At 39.1% G+C, this 18,415-nt stretch overlaps 1 protein-coding gene across 1 annotated transcript; it reads left to right on the plus strand.

Annotated features, from left to right (window-relative positions):
- Positions 1-642: 642 nt before the first annotated feature.
- On the plus strand, positions 643-2,995 carry LOC147445901 (putative L-type lectin-domain containing receptor kinase S.7). The gene has a single exon (XM_086526124.1). The coding sequence runs from the start codon at positions 702-704 to the stop codon at positions 2,832-2,834; it is 2,133 nt and encodes a 710-aa protein (XP_086382250.1). The 5' UTR covers positions 643-701; the 3' UTR covers positions 2,835-2,995.
- The last annotated feature ends 15,420 nt before the right edge of the window (positions 2,996-18,415 follow it).

An 18,415-nucleotide genomic window follows, 5' to 3' on the forward strand; every position in this document is an offset into this window, starting at 1 on the left:
GAGAGAGAGAGAGAGAGAGAGAGAGAGAGAGCATGTAGTGTAGACATTATAGGCCATAGATACTTGTATTGATTGGTCTTGCGACCCATGTATAGCCCCTTTCTTGCTAGCTCCTCTTTAGTTGTCTCATATAGGATCCTTGTCTTGAATTAACATATGTATGTATTTGCGTATGTGTGACATATTTACATGCATGGGTATACTTTCGTATGCAAGAATGTACACACATACATATGTATGTCTTTGTACGTTCCCCGTATTATGTTTATATCACACATGCATACTCATGTGTACACACATATGTGTATGTACCCCAAGAAAACTCTCTATGGACCACACTCATGTTTGAGAGTGTGCTTGACACAATAGTTTTGTGTGGGTTTTTGAAATAAAAGAAATGCATGAGTGTCTTAAAATAATAGAATAGACGTGCACGAAAAAAAACAGAAAAGTCCTTCAAAAATTTGCATGAAGTCAACGTACCCTTTTAGGGCTATAGCGGTGAATCAAGGACTGGAGTAGTAAAGCTAGGCTACCTTGCATGTGATAGAAGGCAGAATTATTATGCACTAATTTAGAACCCGCATTGCAAGCTTCTTGCTAATGTCAACACATTCTCTGTATGTTCTCTTTCCTTGCATCTCTCTTTCATCCAGCTTTGAGGCAGCCAAATGCATTTATTGAGATGTTTTTAGACCAAAATGGGTAAGAACAGCTCCAAGCTGCAGACCAGTTTCTCCTCAAGGCAAACCTTCAATTATCCCATAAGGCACATGATCATCACCATCATCGGCCTGTTTTTTGTGTTTTCCATGCCTCTGCATGAAGCCCAGAGCATCCACCCTTCTCAAAGCTTTTCCTTTGCCTCCTTTGCCGATCATACAAATATCACCTTTGTGCAGCAGGATTCTTGGTATGGAGGCGAGCTTGCCGTCCCTGGCAGCAATGGTACTATCTTGTTGAACCCCGACCCGAGCACCACCATATCACTTGTTGAGGCAAATATAGGGAAAATGGTGTACAAGGATCCCATCAGATTCAAATTCCCTAAATACGGAATGGTGTCGTTCTCCACATCCTTCACATTCAAGATCACAACAACAGGAGATTATCCGAATGGTGGTAGCGGTATGGTTTTCTTTATTTCTGATTATAAAAAAGCTCCTATGGGAAGCTATGGCAGGTACTTTGGCATGGTCAGCCCAACCGCTCTCAATGCACAACGCTTCTTTGCCGTAGAATTTGACACTCGCAACTCAACAAACTTGGGTGATGTGAGTGATAGTCACATTGGTATTGACATAAACTCTTTGGAATCACTCAATTCTTCTGATACCAGCCCCAATTCCAAAAATCCTTCATATTATCCACAGCTCTTTTTGTATAACAATTACACCTTCACCGCTTGGGTTGATTACAATAGCTCTACAAATCTGATAGAGGTTTGGATGACCAACTCTAGTACATCCCAGCGGCCCTCGACAACAATTCTCTCTCACAAATACGATTTGTCTAATGTCTTCAATGACACTATGTTTGTTGGGTTCTCTGCTACAAACAATGTAAGTGAAGATGGCATGGAAGGGCATGCTCTGTTTTCATGGAATTTCACCATTCACTATCCAATCGATGATGAACATGCAAAAGGCACTGGATCTGTACTCAAGCTAGCTTTGATAGGTGTCGGTGTTGGCATAGTTGCCATCCTTGTTTGTTGTGCTTGCTTCCTCATTTGGAAAAGGAATAAGAAGAGCAAATTAGGGCGAAACAAGACAGTTCGCCCGCATAGTGGCTCTGTAGTGATTTCCATGGACCATTCGACCACATCCGTGGCACTATACACTCTCAAACAACTCAAGAAAGCGACCAGCAATTTCAGCAACGACAATCAAATTGGTGAAGGAGGATACAGTTTTGTGTACAAAGGTGTTCTTGAAGATGGAACCATGATAGCAGTGAAGAGATTGAAGGGAAACTTAAAGAAAGATCGGAGGGAGGCTGAGTTCCTATCAGAACTTAAGGTCATAAGCAACACACGACACCGCAATCTGCTACAACTGCAAGGATGGTGCTGTGAGAATGAAGAGGCATTACTCGTGTATAATTATATGAGCAAAGGGAGCTTGGATCGCTATCTTTATGGGAGCGAACGAGGCACGCTTGCCAGGGATACAAGATTAAGGATACTTGAAGGGGTCGCCTCTGCATTGCAGTATCTGCATTCTGGTTTGGGGGATTGTGTGCTTCACAGGGATGTCAAGGCTGCCAATGTGCTTCTAACAGATGACTTTCAGTCCATGTTGTGTGATTTTGGTCTTGCACGGCTTATAAGCCATAGTCAGGCTGATGCAATTACAATGACAGCAGCAGGGACCACTGGATATATTGCACCAGAAGTTGTATTCTCAGGTAAGTTTTCTGATAAAGCCGACGTTTATGGATTCGGAGTGCTGGCTTTGGAAGTTGCTAGCGGACGCCCCGCTATTGACCGATATCAGCTGAACCTAGATGAAGTGAGGCTGGTAGAATGGGTATGGAACCTTCACTTGAGCAATAAATTGATAGAGGCTCTTGATTCCTGCATGCGCCTTGACATTTCGACAGCCCAAGAGGAACAATGGAAGGGCGTTTTGCATCTTGCTCTCATGTGTTGCAATCCTTCAGCGGAGAGTCGGCCCAACATGCGGCAAGTATGTCAAACTCTGGATGGTGATAATGTTCTTCTGAGGCAGCCTTTGCCAAGATCAAAAGCATGGGCGCCACCTCCACCCAATGAGATGTGGCCTTCGGCATCTGAGTCTTCCAATTCTGCATGCTTAGCACCTAGCCAGTAACCTCGACTACTCACATGAAATTATCTCCCCTTTGCTACACGAATAATGCTGTTTTCACTCCGTCTCAGAGAAGGCCACCATTTCTGTGACCATCACAAAGTTGTAACATAGTGTTGTCTCTCATCACTCTTCCGCTTCATCGTTTGAGTTCAACAGTTGTAAAATCAATGTGTCTGATAGCATTCCTCTGGTGATTCTTGTTCGCATAAGGACACAATCCTCAACAGAGCATGCGTTAATATATATTATATACACAAGAAGATTTAGAATTTTTCTCATGTAGGAAAACTGAGTCTTTGCATGCAATGAATAACATCATGAGCTTCTGTGAGAGAGGCACCACATACCTAGCTAGGTATGGTTGGGGGCAAGGGACCGGGGGTTGGTGGTCCCCTACCCCCAATCGAACCTAGTAAGGTATGCGGTGCCTCTCGAGCAGAAGCTCATGATGTTGAGGTAAGTCACAATGTGGGAATTGTTGTGAGAATTTGTCCAAAACTTCTTGTGATATTGTTGCCAAAGTAGGATAGAATGTTGTGTTGGCCATAACTATGATGTGCATGTATGAAAGTCATTCTGCTTGCTAGTGCAGATTTTTTTAGTGAGTACAAACTTTAGAGGAGCTTGTGCTCTATTGTTACTCCCTTGTGGAAATGCCCATCATACAATTTTCCCATACTTCTTGCATATGTGAGATTAATGTTGGCATATGTGTAACTATCCTAGCTTATGGCACCTCCTTTTAACACTGCAGTACTGAGGTGACCAAAGATCTCTCCGTGGTTGCTTTAATTTAAGTGCGCATTCCACCAAAGCTTGAAGCTATGGTCAAGAGTGAGTGGATTGGTCAGACATATGTCTCACATTTCTCACAACATGGAGATCTATCGGACTCTCTCTTCATTAGCGTACACCGGTGAATCTACTTGGGCTGCAGTTGGAGTTGGAAACATCTCTCTTACTAAATGTTGTTTTGCATGATATGTTATATACCTTGTGAAGGATCAATGGAATGAGGAGTGTATGCATCATAAGGTGTAACCACTTTTAGCAGTTCCCGAGCAAAACTACCAAAAATCAATCTATTTTTCGACACTACTATGTATAGTTCACTTGCTTGCACGTACTTTGAAGAGGCAAGATTTGGTGGCCACACAAAACACATAATGTTAAACACAAAGAATACAAGAGGGTTCCAAAACTGAAAAACCTAATCCAATGGACTTGTTCGGACATGCAAGTCCTACAACAACAGGCTCACAAAATTGTCAGTAACTCAGAGATCTTCCAAAAGTTTTTAGAAAATTCTAAAAACTAATATACATTGCCACTCATTTTGATTTTTGTGTATCTTATGACTCTTACCATAAAGTCCTCATCGAAAAAAATTTGAGTCAATTTAAGTTTGGAAAAGACACTTCTCCACCGTTGTAATTTTTTGCACTTGCATCATTCACTTAAGGTGTGCCTCTTTAGATTTGGTAAAGTGCCAAGCTTAGAAATTTTGACACTTGTCCATATACCATGGTTTGGTCTCTCTCTCCCTATCCTACTTGTCTATTCCACTTCATACAAGGAGACTGCCACATCACCAAAAATCCATGTTATCACCCCATCTTACCTCCCATATCACCACAGTCAACAGTTTGACCTCAACACTTGGCTTGCCACGTCACTCTAACTGTCACCCCACCCACCATGCTTAAGTGCCACCTCACTTTAGATGCCATGTCATCCACCACCTCACGTGCCACTTGTCTGTGATGCTTGCATGGCTCGCCACGTCACAAGTCACTAAGCATGCCATATCACCAACTCTCCAACTCACCGTCTACCTTTTGTCATCTAGACATTCCATGTCACCAATTTGACATGTGATCATCATATGACATGGGAGATGAGGAGGATCCCATCCACCACATCATCGTGACATCTATGAAATCCATGGCTTCAATCATCTATACCACCTCGTCACATAGACGATTATGTTATCTATGCATGGTCACCTCAACAGCCACGCCATTTCTTATTAACTTAATAAATTATTACAAATAAATAGAAAATTTAGCATAATTATTAAAATATCACTCAAAGTAAATTAATTATCATTTATCATTGAATTATTTATTTTATAATATTATAAATTAATATCAAAATGTTATTTATTTAAATTATTATTGGATGAGAAATAAAACATTATAAAATTTAAAAAACGATTGTTTTTTATTTACTTATGTCATATAACTCAAGAGTTAATTATAAATTGGTTTTTGACAATGGGATTGATGTGATCTTATCAAGATTTTTTTGTTTTTAGCTTACATTATGGAGCAAATGTATATAAACTCTTTTTTTTGCATTCACTTCATTTGATCATTTGAACGTGAATGAATTTTGGAGCCTTTATACCTCTTTGATTCGACACTAACTATTCTAACACTCATTTATCTAACTAAGAATGGGTTCACAGTCACAAAGGTCTCGAAAGTATGATACACATCAAAGTATGATACACATCACGAAGACCACCGAGAAGACCCCATCCAAAAAGTTCGAGGTGATTGCTCTCAAGGAAGAATATCGACAAAAAGCTTGGGAACGCAAGCAATGCTCTAGAGCAGGACTACGTACAGATGTGCCACAAGAGCCCATTTTTTTTTATATGCATCAATAATTCTGACACGAGGTGAATTTGAATTGCACATTGTAATCGGAGACTAGACACTACCCCTTTCAAGACCGAAAGCGATAAGACTTTCTCCTCACACACGAAGGGGTGCACCATGGGAAAAGAAGATCTAAGCACAATGGTACAGTATTTCACACTTGGCAGGTGAAACTCAAGGGATATCTCAAGGAAAAGGGGCTTTGGAGTTTAGTGAAGCCAATGAGTGATGAAGACCATTCAAACTTAATCTAGTGCATCACAATTTCATAGCCATGATGAACAAGCACTCGGCATCATCCTCACAGTGCTTCATGATATTTATGTGCATTATTTAGATGAAACCACTACTAGTCTTAGTGCATGGCAAACTCTAGAGAGGCTATTTAGAGTAAATGGAAAGCACGCAAAGATCTCACTAAAGATGCAATTGTACGGGCTCATGATGAGGAATGATGAGGACCTCTCTAATCTCATTAATAGGCTTAAAAGCATTTGCACACAATTGATGTAAATATATCACCAATTGAAGAAGAAGACCAAGTAGTTGTGCTCTTAAAGGCCCTTCCTGTGGAGTAGGACCAAATTGTAATTGTGCTTAATTAACACTAGTTTAGTGTCCTTTTTTCGCAAATTTAACTAAAATGGTACATGAAATCTAAAACACATCTCAAGAAATGGTTTTGTAAACTTATAAAATGCTATTCAAAGTACTCATAGAAATTATAATCCCTCACTTTTGATCATAACCTCAATAGTAACTACACTCATGAAAAGAAACTATGCAAAATAACATTCAATGTTTCATTAAAACTCGTACTCTAGCTTAAGGACAAAATGAGCAGGGTGCATGCAATAATCCATGGTAACTACTTATATATGTGTTTGATATTTTTGCAATTGTCATGTAAGAAAAAAATTCTTTGTGACTAGAATTAAATATAGAAAGTCCTGTGGGTCAAATATGCAACGTTAACAAATTCAATTAACAATCACAAAAAACATTTAGTTCATCTAAATTTACAATGTTTTATGATGCATATATAATAGATCTATGATTCCATTATATAAGGTGATAATTTTTAATGGTTATGCAAGCCACATCTGGTGATTTATGGCATATCCAAAAAACTGCGCATGTTGTAATTATTATTTTTTACTTATCAAAGATAAGCTTTAAAATAAAGTCCATTTTTGGATTTTTTTGTTCATCTCACTTATTTGTATACAAATACCTTATATGGACACAATTGGGAGATTTATATACACACTTTCATTAGTTTTTTATAACAATGTTGTTTTTGCAAGAAGTTGCGCACTACAATTCTTTTTAAATGAGCTTAAATTACAAGGTGTGTATGAGTTTGAACCCTCGAAAAATGCTCAATTGATGGGTATTGACCTATAGATACATTATACACCTTAGGTTTTGTCCTGTAACCTCATCATTTTAATGAAAGAGACCTTCAAAGACCAAAATTTTCCTCTTTGTCAGCATTTTCAAGATTTTGGTTTTTTTATTATAACAAAAATTTAGTCCCATAACTAGGTTATGAAGCTCAATTTCTTGCTAGAATAAGTTTTTTCCTATCTATACACCTTGAAATCTATGCAAAATCTTATTTTGATGAGAAGTTATATTCAATTTATGAAAATTTTGTTAAAACTGCACAATTTCTATGATTTTTTCATCTTAAACCTTATCATTATAATCTTAATTTGGTATTAATTTTGACAAAAGTAAAAATTTTCTATGTTCTTCACGTCATAGCTGACCTAAGATATGAACGTGACCTATGAATGTTTTTCCTAGATTCACCAAATAATTATGACAAGTTGTTAGAAAAGCAAGACACTTTAGTATCTCAGGACATTTGAGTGTCCGATTACAGAACTAGTGTTAAGGAAAAGGAATCAATACTATCACTTAAAAGCGTCATTAATTCTCCAAAAGAAGAATAGAACCAAAGCAAAGGAACCAAGGAATCAACTTCAAATGTAGTGTATGTGTAATATCTTCCAAAAATAAATGCACACATTGTGGCAGAAACAACCACCTTTTCAAAGATTGTTATGAACTAAACCCTTATAAAACATGTGGTCAAAAGAATCATGCTACCAAACATTGCAAGCTCAAACACAAACAAATGAAGTTTTCCAACAACTATAACACCAGAAGAAACTGCAAAGAACGATACAAAGACAAAGGCAAAGCAAAAATCAACCTTGCTGCTAAAAATTCTAGTGATGAAGATACCTACAATCAAGTTGGCATAGTCTACGAAAATATATTGTGAAGCACTATCATTTGTACTTCCCTCATTTGTGTGTGGGGGAGGATTTGTGAATCCCACCTTGTGACTGTGGAATATTTTTTGCTCCATACCTACTATTGTGTTCAAGGGGAGGTTTGTGAGCTTGTGTGCCTACCCCGTATGTGTTTTGAGGGGAGGAGTATGTGTAGTGCAACAAAATCCACAAGGGGAGGATTGTTGGGGTGCGAGCTTTGTTGCACCACGTTGTCACGAGAACTCCCTCTATCCATGTAGGCTACCATGTAGATGCCATGTGTGTAGCATCATGTGATAGCCCATGTGTGGGCATGTGATGTCCCAAGAGTCATGCCTAGAGCCAACTAGAAGGGTCAAGGGTCAAGAGGCATTTTGCCCTTTCATGAAGAGTCAAGTGACCTTTGGACAGGTGTAAGCACTAGGTGCTATACTTATATAATAAGCTTTGTAATCAGTTTCTCAAGTTGAATAATCAAGTGTGTTCGTGTGTCTACATCCTAATCTCTTGTGCATTAGTTTAACCTTTAACTAATCTCTCTCTCTCTCTCTCTCTCTCTCTCTCTCTCTCATCATTATGATCACATAATGAATGGCACATTACGCTAACCACCATAACCCTTCACACTCCTCGCATTCTTGCGGGGATGGGTGATTGTTGTGGATGGCTACATTCATCTTTTTCCCTCAACATCGGCATTCCTGCGGATAGGTATTTCCCATGGAAGACATCTTCTTGACATCGGCATCTTCTCAACATCGATGCCCTTCCTATAGACATGCCATTTTTCATGAATGACTGCATCATCGACATGCTCGAGTGAGGTGTCTCTTCCATAGAGGACCGACACCTAGCATCTACATCAATGGAGACATCTTCCTACAGATACTTCTTGGATTCCTCTCAGGATGACTTGGCACACACGCACACGTGCATTCTCAGATCTCGTAGACTCGCACACACACTTGACTCCATTTAAGGTTGTCATTTTGGCTTTGATTGAATTCTCGAGTATGCACATAGCTTGGAGGTGGAGATTTCTACATCAACATTGCAGGGGGAGTTGTTGTTTGTATAGCAACCAAAGGATTCCCATTTTTAGTTGAGGTGGAGGCGACGCCATTACAATTGGTGTGTTTTTTAGCCAACGGAATTTTTAAGGCCAAGGAGTAGTGGTCAGCATTGGCACTATAGGTGGAGTTATTTCACAGGTTTCGGCACAGAGTTTTTCCCCAAACTGTACTATTTTGGTGTGCACTTCCATTTTGTTCCTGACATAGATCTACTTGTGCTCTTCTCTGATGATTTTTTAGAGATTCTAGGTAGCCATATATTTAAGGTTTTGATGCATGATCTTTGCGTTTTCTATGAGATGGTTGTTCTTGATCCTTGTGCATAGTGGTTGGCTTTATGACCTTGTCAATTGACAAGTTTTGACAGGTTTTCACAAGACACTTTGCTGGTAATGAAACATCTGAAAAGACCGCTTGTAAATTTTCATGTCGTTAACCTTGTAAATGGTCAAATGTAATGGTATCGGGGCTATTGTGGCTTCCAGCTTGTAAATATGAGTCAAATAGTGAGCCTAAGGCAACTTAAACCAATTGGGCTATATAAGTCAATTGAGCTCATTTTGAAAAAAATCCATTTTGGAGACTTATCAAAGAAGAGCTTGTATCAAATAGGATTGTGACTTTCTAGAGCTCGCTACGCACAAACAAGAGATTATTATGCATTAATCTATTGTACATGTGGTCTACATTGTGTTTGCTATGTATTGATGTGCTTTGTGCCTCGCGTGCATGATCATGTGTGTTGTATGCATCGTGTGTATGTGAGACCTTCCCACTCTTGTATCTAGAGGTAGGAAACTTTGTTTTCCAATGTCGGACCATGGTTGGAACCACAAGAGCATGTAGATTCCAAACATGTATTGATTCGACAATTCAGTGACACAAAAACATGTGATATGCATTTTTCTCACAACTCAGATTGTCATACCCTAGTGGCCACTACACTAAGAAGATGACCAGAGCTATATGTGGCAAGGTGTTAAAACAATTGGCACCATTGCAAGGGAGCGTGACATGGCTTGTTTGTCAAAGTTCCATTTCTTATAGGTTTTGGTTCTTTAGAGAGGGTTGTCCACTACCATCATTAGCTAGTAGACCTTAGAGTAGGGATACTTTAGGGTCGTAGACTTGAGCTGGGTCGAGTCGTCGGTTGCTAGTTGAGTTGAAGAGTGAGAGATTGTGATGACATTTTTTCTTGAGGTGTCAAGTGAGGGTTGTCACACTTGTTTTGGAGTCCAGAGATAGTCCATTCATACTGATTTTTGGTTTTCTTGTACATTTAGTAGCTTACATTCTTTTTGCATCAGCATTGTAGGAATTAGAAGTAGAAGAAAGTAGAAATTCAAGGTTGAATTTGCATGGAATTCTTGCATTTGGTCGCCACGACCATAACTTGACTGCTACCTGTTTTGAGCATTTGAGTGATCGTCTTACATCTAATTTGCAAGAAAAGTGGATATTTGTCATCTATGGGACACAAGGAAGAGAATTGTGTGAAGACAAATTGTGTGAAGACAGTCCGAAAATTCCTCATTTGGCACATACCCATATGTGTCACCAGAGAACTTTCTGGTAGAATTTAGTGCTACCACAACTTTCCCTAGTCTTTCATATTCCCAAACACCTCTATGAGAAAACTGGACTTTATTTGGCCACCAAAATGGCTAGAAAATACATGCCAGACTTAGAGAGAAAACAGGGTGATTCCCTGACCAAAAGTGATCCAAATTGGACAAAAAAATAAATAATAATAGGCCATCAAAGTGTGCACAAGCTGAAAATGAGACCACAATTCCAAAAGGTACTTGTTGACACATAAGCATATATGTCACTAAGCCAAATCTGACCTTAGCCAGCTATTGCCTAGATTGAGAGTATCCCAAAAGTGCCTTTACATTTTGATTTGAAGCTAGATTTGACTTGTGAACCATCCATTTTTCTTTTGCAAAATATAGGCAAAAATAGGGTTGGTTCAAGGATCAAAAGTGGTCCAAATTTGACAAAAGATAGGTAGCTGAGATCCCCAAGGAGTGCTTGAGACTATGGAGTTGTCAGATTGGAAAAAAGCTCTTCTTGACACATACACATATGTATCACCTTGAAAGTTTTTGCATCTTGAAATACTTGGTTGAGCTTCCTTGCCAAGTTCCATTTGATTTGGAGCTCATTTTTTGGCATTGATATAGTGATTCCATTTATGGTCTTCGTACATTGGATTTGCATATAGTTATGGTGCATTACTGATGCCCATTGTACATGGATTTCAGTGAGCACTTTTAAGTGCTGGTGAGCTTCCTTGAGAGCATTGTTTATGCATTGACAAGTTTTTTGAATTACACTCTTTGCAATTCTTGTTTATGTGTGATCGCTCCGGTTATGTACGTTCAGTGTGGATTGCCATTGTACGCACTTTGTAGAGCCTTTTTGGCATTTCTCATTGGCATTATGTATTGGATTTTATTTTTATGGTCTTTTCAGTCCTCTTCTGGAGACTTTAGTGGTCAAGGCTTTTCTCCCATTTTTCCATATCTTTCTTGTTGATAGGTTTTGTCAATCTATGTGGTTGAGGTTCACTCCCACTTTGGCATCTTGGATGCAATTTATGGGTGAGAGTTTCCATTGAGATTTGTAGGGGAGAATCTATCCAATTTATCGTAGATTTCTCACCATAGTTTTGGGCTGTATTGCCATATTCTTGTTGATGCATTTGTGATCAATTGGATTGAGACGGTGATTCCCTCTTGTTGCGGTCAAGTTTACTCCCATACTGACACATTTGTGGTTCCATATTCTTATCATTTTCATCAGTTGACACTATGTATGCCCCTTGCGAGTCTATGGATGTGACTCATGAGAGATAGAGTTCTTGTTTATGTCATTCTTTGAGATGTTGGCATTGTGGACATACAGGGCACATTCTCTGACGTTACTTGCGGCTTATGAGGCAACGTAGGAGATCTTTGAGAGATGCAAATAGGTCTTTGGCACATAAAGAGAGGATTGCAGTGCATGTTCATGTTGGTGATAGAGATGTCACTAATGTTTCTTGGTAACCTCTTTCCTACATTTGTTCCTTGGATGGCGCACTTTCTTGTCATTGGTGATGGTAATGCGCTCTTCCATGTCATGCCATGTTGTGAGTGGTTCAATAGCTTTTCTATTGGGAGATACGGTAGTATGCAAATTGCTGATGATTTTGCATATGACATTCAGGGAGTAGGAGATGTATGCTTGTCATTTCCTAGCAGGGCAACACTCGCATTTCTCCATGTGAGGTTTGTTCCTGAGCTGAGAGAGTATTATCTCAACAGGATGGCTACAAGCTAATAGTTGTCAGGTATTACTCTCTAAGTAGTCTTTCCAAATGCAGATGGTATCTCTTGTGATAGCTAGAGGAGACCCTAGCAGCTTGGTTTACTGCACGTTTCTAATAGTCAAGATGGTAGATTCTCAGTTATCCTACAGACATGTGATGAGCGTGAGGAGACATGTGTCTTTTGTATATGCTATTCTATGCATTTTTTTTGTGGATTCAGAGGTAGAGCAGCTATGCTCTAGTGAGACATAGCATGATGATTCTATGACTATGCAGATGGACATACAATGAGAGTTGATAGATATTCCTCTTGCTGGGGAGAGCTCCAAGATGATGCTATGCAGGATATGTTTGCATATGCAAAGGTACACTAGTCTAGCTCTAGTGATCCATAACAAGATGAGTATGAGATGACAGACATGGAGTTCTTCTACATGCTCATGCACAATGCTGACATTGTTATCACTTATGTTTCTTGTAGATAATATTTTGTATGTTTCTTGCAGATGGTATTACTTATGTTTCTTGCAAATGGTATCACCTATGTTTCTTGGTTATCTCTTTCCTAATTTCATTCCTTGGATGGTGCACTTTCCTCTCATTGGTTTCTAGATGGTGATGCACTCTTCCATGTCATGTGAGTGGTTCAATAGCTTTTCTAGTGGGAGATATGGTAGTATACAGATTGTTGACGGTTTGGCATATGAAATTTAGGGAGCATTCGTGGAGTAGGAGATGTATGCTTGTCATTTCTTGGTAGTGTATCATTCGCACTTCTCCATATGCAGTTTGTTCCTAAGTTGAGATAGAGTATTATCCCAATAGTATGGCTACAAGCTAGTGGTTGTTAGGTATTGCTCTCTAAGTAGTCTTTCCAGATGCAGATGGGAGCTGCCCCTAGTGGCTTGGTTTACACATTGCACATTTTTATGTTCAAGATGGTAGATTCTCAATCATTATATAGACATGTAGTGAGCATGAGGAGACATGTGTCTTTCATAGATGTTGTGCATTTTTTTGTGGGTTCAGAGGTAGAGCAATTGTGCTCTAGTGAGACATAGCATGATGATTCTATGGCTTTGCAGACGAACATACAATGAGAGGACAGATATTCCTCTTGCTGGAGATCTCCAAGATGATGTTATGTGTAGGAGATGTTTGCATATGCAAAGGTGTAATCTAGCTTTGAGCCACAACAAGATCAGTTTGAGATGATAGACATGGAGTTCTTCTACATGATCATGCACAAGGCTGACATTGTATGGTTATGCTGGGACATGTGGGTACACTTCCTACGGAGTCAGAGGTGGGATAGCCATTCATGACTACTCTTGGTGATGCACATAGTGCAGATAGCATTGCCACGGACAAGTTGGCAAAGATTACGCAATTGTCATTGGCCTTTGGGCATCTCATGTACGACCTCCTTGAGTTAAGACCCCACATTGCATCTATAGTGGGAGCATTCGGAGTTTGAATTGTTGGTCAGTGACATGATCACTGGCATGATGGAGCTATGTATGTCATACAAAGATACCTAAGAGATACGTATGTAGATTTTGGTGATGCTATGCACTTCACATTGGACTTGATTGCATGTTTTGAGAGAGAGGTAGTGGGCATAGGCGGACTGTTGATAGATTCCTCTCACCTTGTATTTATATTGGTAATAATTATTGGTCGATCCTTTTATCATACATCACCTTTAGATGGGAGTACGTGTTCTATCTCCTCACTCCTCTATGACTTTTCCCTTTGATGCCATCATGTAGATACTCAACTTTGAAGTGTGTCCAACATGTGGTCTTCAACTACTGGCTCAAGAGCTTCTATCTCCTCAATAAGAGGATACTAGATAATGCTCTCTTCAAATGACACTCTACTTTTGTTTTCTCTGAAAGATCTTGCTCCTGATCTATATCAATTTCCAAAACACAAAAACATGATCTGCTGCATTGTGAAAGGATAGAACTTGATCAAACCAAAATAGTTTAGCTTGGTGTCGATGTAATGGTTCATGCCATATGGTCATATATCCACCTAACACTAAGCTTATCTATTTACCTAATAGAAACAATAAGGTGCTGGGAACGTTCTACTCCATTGTGCTCCACCCACACTCTCTATGTCTCCTTGCTCACACTCATGCATGCACGCTTTGCTGTTGCATGCTCACATATGGTATTAGAGCCTTGAGCCTTACACGCAGTAAGTAGAAGACAAAGAGAGAGAGTGTGTGTGTGAGAGAGAGTTTTAGTAGAAACTAATTTGTAGCCCACATAGTTGTTGTGTTTTCTTGTCCACATCATGCACGCGTTTCAATCCAAAAATTAGATCATCTTGTTGCTAGGGCTTCTTGGTTGTGTCAAAAGTCTTCCCATTAGGTGTCTTTAGTCCCCTTTTGAAGTTGTTTTAGCCCTCAAAATCTCCATATGAGCACCATAGCAAAAAGTGGTTCTTTAGTCGGTTTTTTTGGCATCGGATTCTACTCAAGCTTCTTTATTTGTAGATCGACATCTATATACAATTTTCACCATCTATACTCATCATTGACATCTATATTGCTTCATCAACGCCTACCATTTGCATCAATATCATCTACAGACACATACTCACATGTATCTCTTTGATACACGTACTCTCTAGTATTCAATATTATCAGACAGAGAGGTTTTTTGTCTGTGCGTTTGTTTCTTGAGTGGGATCACATCTAGCACTCATAGGAGTCTCTTAAGAGACTAGTTTTTTGAGCACATCGTTGAAGGCATAGACACTACATTGACTTTCTTTTTTTTTTGAGGGGGGGGGGGGGGGAGTTCCAACTAAGGTTATATTTTCGATTGAGGCGTGGATACAACAACCGACAACATAGCAGCTAGAAATTATTTTATGGATATTATAGCTATTGTTTTACAATACATATGTATTTGAGCTTTCCGTGCATTTTGAGAGAACAGAGAGCCAAATCAGGTACAAAGGTCAACGCTTTGCGTACTGACATTGGTGGAGAGTATGTCTCCATAGAGTTCAAGAATTTTGTAGCAAATGTGGGATTAGGCAACAATACACTACACCATACACACTTGCTCAAAATGAAGTTGTTGAGCACATGAATAGAACTATTCATCAAGAGAGAGTTACAACTATGCTTAGTATGGAAAATCTACCCTCACAGTTTTTGAGAGAGTGTATTCTTATAGCAGTTTACATTATAAACAAATCGCCTAGTATGCCATTCAATTACAAGATTCCAAAGGAATATTGGACTTGCAAGAAGCCAAATTATCACATTGTGTGTGCTTGGGTGTGAGTCATTCTCACATGTCCCTAAAGATCTACTAGGAAGCTAGACCCCAAGTCACACAAATGCATCTACATTGGATATGGTGTTGACAAAGAGATGGGTTATCGTCTCTAGCACCCAAAATCTAGTAAGGTCATTCAACACAGCTCACATGTTATCTTCAATGAATCAAATATGCATAGGAAACATATCAAAGAGGTTGATTAGGCAAGTGCTTATGCTTCAAAAACAATGATGCATCCATTGTGGGTTACACGAATGCAAATTATGCGGGTTGTATGGATTCTAGAAGATCCTCTTCTAGCTATGTTTTCTTGTTTGCTACATCATCTGTTTCATGGAGATCATGCATATAGGATTGCACCTCGTCTTCTACCATAGACATAGAGTATATTGTAGCTTCTATTGCTAGCAGAGATATTGTTTGGTGAGCTCATCTAATGGAAGATCTCGACATTCACCAAATTCCAATACATAATTATGATAGTCATAGTCCTATAGCATTAGCTAACAACCCCATGTTTCACTCAAATTCAAAACACATAGAGGTAAGGTATCATGTGATATGGGATATATTGATTGGAAAGTGCATCCAACTTGTCAAGGTCCATACATATGACAACCCCGCAAATGCTCTCACGAAGGGCTTAGCCTCAGAGTGGTTTGCACATTGCATTGACATGATGGGTATAGGGTGAAGCCTCACAGTTGTACATACATAGCCACTTGGGCCATATTGGCCTTCAAGAGGGAGATTGTAAGGGTTCAGGACATAGTGGTTGGACACCCATCTAGCACTAACCTTATAAGTTTACCTAATAGATACATAGCCACTTGGGCCATATTCGCCTTCAAGAGGGAGATTGTAAGGGTTCAAGACATAGTGGTTGGACACCCATCTAGCACTAACCTTATAAGTTTACCTAATAGAAACAATAAGGGCTTGGGAATGTTTTGTTGCATCCTGCTCCACCTACTCTCTTTAAGTCTCCTTGCTCACACACACACACACGCTCCGCTCCTACGCGCTCATAGTTTAGATGGACTCTGATTGTAGGCTTCCTACCTGCCTCTACTCAACTGTCACTGGAAAACTATATGGACACAATGTTAAGTAGACTTTTCTTTGCCAACAAGTACAGAACATTGTTTGCTTATTAATAAAATATTTCTCAAAATTTCCCAAAAATGAAAAATATTTCCTTAACGAGGGACAACACCACTTAAAACACAAAATTGCAGATATTTGAGGCTTCTTTAAGTATTTTTTGGCTCAGCATTGCATCAATTGGATCCTTGGAGTAAGATCTTCCCAGCTATGAAGTCATTTGATATCACTATGTGGGAAGGTAAGTAATCGCGATTACTTACTTCAACCAAAACAACTCAAGTTTTGGCAAGTATTGGCCTCTCCTCCTTTTCTCTCAAAAAGTTGAGCTTGGTTCCTTGATGTAGTACCCCCTCTTTGTGAGTTTTTTGGTTCAAAGTTTTGTATCAAAGTTGTTTTCCCATCATGATGTTTCACTAGTACATGAAAAAGTATGTATTTGAGATTACATGATTTTCAACTCTAAAAAGTTCTGTGAATTCCCCAACTGTAATTATGGATTTTGGGATCTTTGGAGGTAATTTGGATTTGAATTCAATGACTCATTTGCAAAGTTATCACTTCCCTCGGACAAGGTCAACTTCTTTTGTGAACTAATACACTCAAATGGAAGCTGGTTATCGATCACTTGTTTTGACAGTTCCTCTCAAGGGTCAACTCTTGGTGTTAATTTGGTGGCAAAAAGCTCAAACGATGATAATCACGATCACATGCTTTGAGGTTCTTTTCCACTATTTTGGATTTTGTACATAGTCCCAGCTATTACAACCAACTTCAAGCAATATCTCCCAAAAAAACTCAAAAGTTATGGTAATGATTCAAGGACTTTCAACTATCAAAATAGTTTCTTCTCTTTGTGGTCCTTAGCCTGATGTTTAGAGGTCAATTTTAAGTTTTTTAAGATGAAAACTAGACAACCATATTTAGAATCACTTGATCTCTAAACTAGCATTTCATAGTACCCCTTTTAATGTCAAAGTAAGTAATTATGATTACTTACTTTGGCTTAATTTTTTTTGCTCTACTCATGTGCATTGCCTATGGGTTTCTAAGAATTTCTAGACTGTCTCTCTTGATTTTAAATTCGATTTCACTTACTATTCGCTCAATTTTCCTATTCGCTCAATTTTCCTCTTCAGATGCACCTCTCTAAAACATCCTCCTTATCACAAAAAATCATCAAACTTCCATGGTATCATTTCCAGAGATGTAGTTTCCTTACCTACTCCTACGCATGAAAGAAAAAACAAACAATAAACCATTTTCAAGGTTTTTGTGCTCAAGGCATTCTATGCTACTTAGCCCAATGTGGACTCTACAACTATGTGAAGTCTCAAGAACTCATCACACTAGTACCTAATCTATACTCAAGAGACCTTAGGCAAGCCCTGTGCTACCAAGCATCCCTACTACTTGTTGGCAAGTCCCCCACTTCAAAATTTCCTAAACTAAGCTTGAACCGAGGATTACTCTAAGGGGATCTGTAGAGGATGTCACAAAAATGAGCACAAGTTTTGTTTGATTTAGGTCACTTGTTCCCTAGCAACATGCCAAAATGTTGCAGTCTCAAGATGCAAGGTTTCGAAATAGCTATATCACAAACCTCTAACAACATCTCCTTTGTCAATCCAAGGTGTGTGCCTGACCTACTCAATGCACAAAGGCTACGATAAGTGTAACACTTCAAGGAAAACACTGTCAAGCCGTCTCCTATCTCATACATGGACAAATCCCATAGAATCACCTGAACGAGTCTCTTTCACCTAAGACTCATCCTAACATTCCCAATTGCAAATGAAGTTCAAATGCAACCAGTTCACTACACA

The sequence above is a fragment of the Adiantum capillus-veneris genome, chromosome 12 (genome assembly GCF_014529385.1).
Source record: "Adiantum capillus-veneris isolate H3 chromosome 12, ASM1452938v2, whole genome shotgun sequence".
Taxonomy (NCBI): domain Eukaryota; kingdom Viridiplantae; phylum Streptophyta; class Polypodiopsida; order Polypodiales; family Pteridaceae; genus Adiantum; species Adiantum capillus-veneris.